Source organism: Saprolegnia diclina, assembly GCF_000281045.1.
Source record: "Saprolegnia diclina VS20 unplaced genomic scaffold supercont1.7, whole genome shotgun sequence".
Classification (NCBI taxonomy): domain Eukaryota; phylum Oomycota; class Saprolegniomycetes; order Saprolegniales; family Saprolegniaceae; genus Saprolegnia; species Saprolegnia diclina.
The window spans coordinates 488,900-494,818 of NW_008246074.1; the positions used below are offsets into that span (position 1 = coordinate 488,900).

Here is a 5,919-nt window from a genome sequence, read left to right on the forward strand (position 1 = left end):
CACGTAGATCGGCGGTTCGACCCGTGCGTCCCTACGTATCCTGTGCATGCGTGTCTTTTCACACGATCTCGGCTCTTGCAGGGTCTCTGCCATCATAGAACAAAAATATATGTGTATTTATGTGAATTTATGTTCCTTGCTGCCGTTAACGAAGCCGCTCTGGATGCATTAAGACCGTCGACATTTATAAGGCTAGTGTATAACAACAGTCTACGATCTATCAAGTTTGATGAGGGTGTTTGCCATTTACAGGAAGAATTTCGCGCGTTTAATTGTCTATTACTATTTCATTTTGGGGTTTAAGGGCTAACGACCCTTTGGGGGATCGATCCCTGAACCTTTCCGCTGTGAACTAGTATTAACGTTAGACACTTCAACCGCTGGGCTATTCCAGCCCATACGGTTTTTACATGGTTGGGGTTTGTATCTATTGATGTTGCCGCAGGAAATCGTCTTGGTGTTTGTATGCTTGTATTTATCACGTTACTCACGCCGCTCTATGCGTGTATTTGGATCCATGAGCATACAAAATACAAATATGTTTCATTTTCACACTTTCACACATATGTGAAACGGCCGACACACCGCGTCAATTATGTGCAAATCAGTTTCACCATACACATGGGACTGTGAGAAACACATGATACAAAATTCCATCGTGCATATTTCTATTTCGCGCCAAATACCACACGCGTGAAGAATGTGGGATATTCTCCGGTTGCGGCATTCTAGAGGTAAGATCGAAGTACGAGTTGGCGCGCTCGAGGCGAATGAGCAATTATGTTAAGATCTATTTTCACTTATGCCAAGTCCAGAGGGCCGCGTCGCACACAGTGATATGCTCATCCAACAACGTAGTACCGAGCTGGTGCTAATGGCGATACGGGCCGCCACGTCACCGCCATCACGCGCGGCATTGGCGAGTCCCAGAATAGATAGAGATTCGTCGACCCTGCGATGCGCGCGGGTGGAGGCTGTAAGCTGAGGCTGTAAGGCATGTGGGTGCAAGGACGTGCCGGCACTCGTCGTGGTACTTTTGGGAGCGGTAAGCCTGCGGATCGTCTCCGAACATCCAACTTCAACCTACACATGTGGTCGGTCGTGTTCGCTCGCCTGCATTCATCAGTCGCGGTGTATACTGGAATCAAGATACAGCAAGCCGCGGGTGCGTCCGATCTGGATGCGTTGGGCCTTTGCGCGGCTTCTTCCCACCTGCCAATGACGGGCAACGCACTCGTCGGGTCATTCGCCGCGGGGCACGGTTCCGGCGATGCCATTGGCTGCTCAGATGGGCACGGTATCTTGGTGTGCGATAGGCCAACGGCCGTATTATCCATACCAATTTACATATAGAGTCAAGTTGAAGACTACCCGCACGCAACTGGGCGGAAGATCGCCACGGATAACTCGAGATGGTCATTTTCCTTTTCGCTCGACCGCCCACCATGTCGGACTACACGACGCTGCAAGTGCACGCTGGCCAAGAAGGCGGCGAGCCGGGCTCGCGCGCGCGCGCCGTGCCGATCGTCGCGTCGAGCTCGTTCCTCTTTGACAACACGGACCACGCCGGCAAGCTCTTTGGCCTCGAGCAGTTTGGCAACATTTACTCGCGCATCATGAACCCGACCAACGACGTGTTTGAGAAGCGCGTGACGGCACTCACGGGCGGCGTTGCGTCGGTCGCAGTCGCCTCTGGCCAGGCGGCGCAGGCGCTCACGATCTTTACGATTGCGCAGGCCGGTGACAACATCGTCTCGACGTCGTCGCTCTACGGCGGCACGTACAACCAGTTCAAGGTCGCATTCCCGCGCCTTGGCATCAACGTCAAGTTTGCGGACCACGCCAAGCCCGACTCGATCGAAAGTTTGATCGACGACAACACCAAGGCCATTTACGTCGAGACGATCGGGAACCCGGAGCTCGAGGTGCCGGATTTCGAGGCCATTTCCGCAATCGCCAAGGCCCACGGCATCCCGCTCATCGTCGACGACACGTTCGGCGCGTGCGGGTACCTCGCGCAGCCCATCAAGCACGGAGCCGACATTGTCGTGCAGAGCGCGACCAAGTGGATTGGCGGCCACGGTACGACGATCGGCGGGGTCGTCACGGACGCCGGCACTTTCAACTGGGGCAACGGCAAGTTCCCGCTCATGGCCAACCCGAGCCCGGGCTACCACGGCCTCAACTTTTGGGAGACGTTTGGGCCCGGCGGCGTCCTCGGCGCGAACGCGTGCTTTGCTATCCGCCTCCGCGTCGAGTCGCTGCGTGACTTTGGCGCGTGCCAGAGCCCGTTCGGGTCGTTTTTGCTCCTCCAGGGACTCGAGACGCTCTCGCTGCGCGTCGACCGCGCCAGCGACAATGCGCTCGCGCTCGCGCACTGGCTGCTCGAGCATCCGAGCGTCGCGTGGGTCTCGTACCCGGGCCTCGAGTCGCACCCGTCGCACGCGCTCGCGAAAAAGTACCTGCACCGCGGCAAGTTTGGTGCGGTCTTGACGTTTGGCGTTGTCGGCGGCCTCGAGCGCGGGAAATCCTTCATCAACAACGTCAAGCTGTCGAGCCACCTCGCGAACGTCGGCGACTCCAAAACGCTTGTGATCCACCCCGCGAGCACGACGCACCAGCAGCTCACGACGGAAGAGCGCGCTGGCTCGGGCGTCAAGGAGGACCTTGTCCGCGTCTCGGTCGGCATCGAGCACATTGACGACATCAAGGCCGACTTCGACCAAGCCCTCCGCGTCTAAGCGAGTATGTGGCGCGCTCTGTCGTCCAATACAGTACAGTGTTTTTGTGTCGAGAAACGAGTTTGCGGATTCAAATGACGTGGCGGCACCAACCGACAGACCTTTGCCGACCAGTTTATATTGCGGCAATGCTGCGGAGCCGATAGACGTAGATTGTCGTTGCATGCTACCGAGTGTTTTCTTCCTATCTCCAGCACCTTGCTTCAATGCCCCGCATGTGTTTCCTCTCGCAGTGTACGTCGCGAGTATCATGGCCTCCGGTTAGCAAGTCATCATGGCGCCCAATCGTTGATAGGCATGAGTTGCTGCGTTGGCAGAGCAAAGGGGCTCATGGCTGCACTTTCTGTTTGAAACGGCTTCGCACAAATAGACGCGCATGCACCGGCCCGACTTTGGCAAGCTCGCGGTCTTCTTTGGCACGAGCGACGCCGACTGGACGCAGTCGGAGCGTCGGTTCCTCCTCAGTATCGCGTACACCCAGGCCGTCCTTGGCTTCACCAACTTTCTCTTCGCGGGCATTATCCTCTGGAGCTTCACGGACGGCGAGGCCAAACTCGTCGACGCAACGTCGCCCAAAACGACTGCAATCGTGTTTTGGCTCCTCGCTCTCTGCTACGCCTATGCGCTGCGACCGCCCAGCGGTGGCTCGCGCATCTATGTAAGCTCATCGCCAACCGTCAAGCACCTCCCGGCCATGCGCCGTCTCGCCGCTTGTCGCCCGTCGGCCAATGTCGAGATTGGCTTGAGCCATACGGTGGTGATTGTGTGCCAGACCTACTTGGCCCAGCTCATGGCGTCGACGCTCACCCAAGGTGGCGTTGCAACCACATACGGTGCGATGGTGGTCCTCAACGCGACAGTGACGCCGATCTTCCTCTTCACCAAGAGCGTCCGATCCAAACGTCTGCTTCTCGACCTCCTCGACGCCTTTCTCTCGTTCACGCTCACGATCGGAATCTCGTTCGTGGTGTTTCTTCTGCCGCTCTTCGAGCACCAGTTCTTTACGGGCTGGGGCGATAACCACCCGTGCGAGTGGTATGCGTCGTACCTTGGCGCGATCCGCATCTTCCTCGTCATGCCGCCGCTGCAACTTGCCTCGACCGTCGTGCCCAACCTCGTCGTCGTGCTCTCGCTACGCCAGACGCTTTTGACGCTCCGGACGATGCCGATCAAGTTGCCGTCAGCACTCACGACGGTGGCGCCGTCGAGTCAACACAGCATCTCGAGCCGCGAGGTCCGGCGTGCGTCGGTGACACTCTCATCGCTCATGCACGGCACCCGCGACGAGTGGCGCAAGCGCTTCACGCTCGACCAGACCGACATGCGCTTCCTCGTGACCATATTTGCCTTTAACGTGGCGTGGGGACTTGCAGTCCTCGGGCTTGTGCTGCGCGCGTTCTACACACCACGGGCGTGCCCGAGCCACTGCCTTGCGAGCTCCCTTCCATGGATGAGCGATGGTTGCTCTTGCATTTATGCGCGGCTCCAGTGCACAGTCGAAAACACCACGATCGACGTCGACAGCTTCTTGACGTCGCACGCACTCGGCACCAACGTTCTCATCTTGAAGACCGTGGGCTGTCGCGCGCCACCGACGCGCAACGTCATGGCGTTCCCGCACCTGTTTCGATTGGACATTGAGTTTTCCAACATGACATCGTGGGACGTCGGACAGCTTCCGCCGTCGCTGCGCATGGTAGTCTTGCGCTACAACAACCTCAAGTCGATTCCGCCCGTGTTGCAAGCCCCTGGTGACGCGCTGCGCGTTCTGCACTTCATCGGCGCACCCGTCGGCGACATCCCGGGGGCTATATGGGTCAACTGGACGCAGCTAACGACGTTGTGGCTGTCGGACACGCAGATGACCCGTATCCCAGACGTTATTGCCAGCCTCACGAGCCTCGAAGATCTGGTACTGAGCACTAATCGGATCACGGCGCTTCCGCCGTCACTCGTGCAACTGGCCACGCTGCGGCGTCTCGCGGTCGACAGCAACCCTATCGCGACGTTCCCACAGGCGCTGCTGGAAGCCAAGCCACAGTTGACGCTGGTGCTCGACCACACGCTGATCGCAACGATCCCCAACTCGGCCGCCGTGCGCGCTGCGATCGTATCCGGAGCCGTCCAGCTGCACGCGACGCCGTTTTGTGCAACGCCCGCCGGCGCGAGCTTTGCTTCCGGCGCGTGCTCCCCGACGTGCTCGTCCACGTGCTCGACGCTTCACTGGCGCGACAACTACTGCGACCCGTCGTGCTACTCGCTACCCTGCGCGTTCGATGGCGGCGACTGCACGATTGTGTGACACCACCTTTGCGTAAATAACGAAAATGATAGAGGAAGCCCACACTGCAGCATGCACGCGTCTCCGCACCCACGGGATGTCTACATGAGGGAGCACACAGCACTGTTAGTCGACAACGCACCATTGTGTGCGGAGAACGCGTACCCTCTCGGTGTCGACTGTCTGCGTCTGAGCGACTCGATTTGCAAAAAGGAGACCACTATGTATTGCGTATTCCCTGATAGACGTTTCCGTGGACGGTTCCGATGTTAGTATATCACAGCAGTCTACGCATATGTCATATTTGTCGTGGACGCGGAATAAAAAGAAATCGTGGGCATCGCTCTTCGGTCCCGTGGAGCGAATTTATGATTGTTCTGAGTCAGCACTAAATAGATCAGTGATGACAACGTTCTCTATTGCCAACTATCGCATTGGGTTTGCGTCCCCGCAAGTCAAAACCACTGCTGCATCTTTGCAAGACGATGTCATTGTACAAAATTGTAGTCTCGCCCTCGTGACATTAGCGTTACAGAGAGACAAGGTATTACATCGTGTTGGAGAAGGCTACTACATTGAGGTCTGTTCTGAAACATTATCACTGAAGTTAGCAAAGAGATGACAACTATCAAATATCCTGCAATGGGCGTTTTTGTTTAAAGCAAGGAGACTTATAGTCTTATTGTTCAAAGCAAGGAGACTATAACAGTGTTGTACCTGATCTACAGCAATGGTGTCCTTCTTATTGAGAGCGCCAGTGTACGCGCAATGCCGCAACCGCAGGCCGCTCGGGTCTCCTGGTACGTACGGGACGTCATCTCGTCTAGCTCTTGGGGTAGTAAGCAGGAGTGGCCTCCAGTACTCGAGACGCTTGACAGACACGGCTTTGCAAGGACA

The 5,919-nt window shown here is 57.0% G+C and overlaps 2 protein-coding genes across 2 annotated transcripts; both read left to right on the forward strand.

Annotated features, from left to right (window-relative positions):
• Positions 1-1,416: 1,416 nt before the first annotated feature.
• SDRG_03069 (O-acetylhomoserine (thiol)-lyase) lies at positions 1,417-2,953 on the forward strand. Its single transcript, XM_008608688.1, has one exon. It carries the CDS (start codon positions 1,446-1,448, stop codon positions 2,739-2,741), a length of 1,296 nt encoding a protein of 431 aa, XP_008606910.1. The 5' UTR covers positions 1,417-1,445; the 3' UTR covers positions 2,742-2,953.
• A 141-nt stretch (positions 2,954-3,094) lies between these two features.
• Positions 3,095-5,099, forward strand: SDRG_03070 (hypothetical protein). The gene has a single exon (XM_008608689.1). It carries the CDS (start codon positions 3,118-3,120, stop codon positions 5,041-5,043), a length of 1,926 nt encoding a protein of 641 aa, XP_008606911.1. The 5' UTR covers positions 3,095-3,117; the 3' UTR covers positions 5,044-5,099.
• The last annotated feature ends 820 nt before the right edge of the window (positions 5,100-5,919 follow it).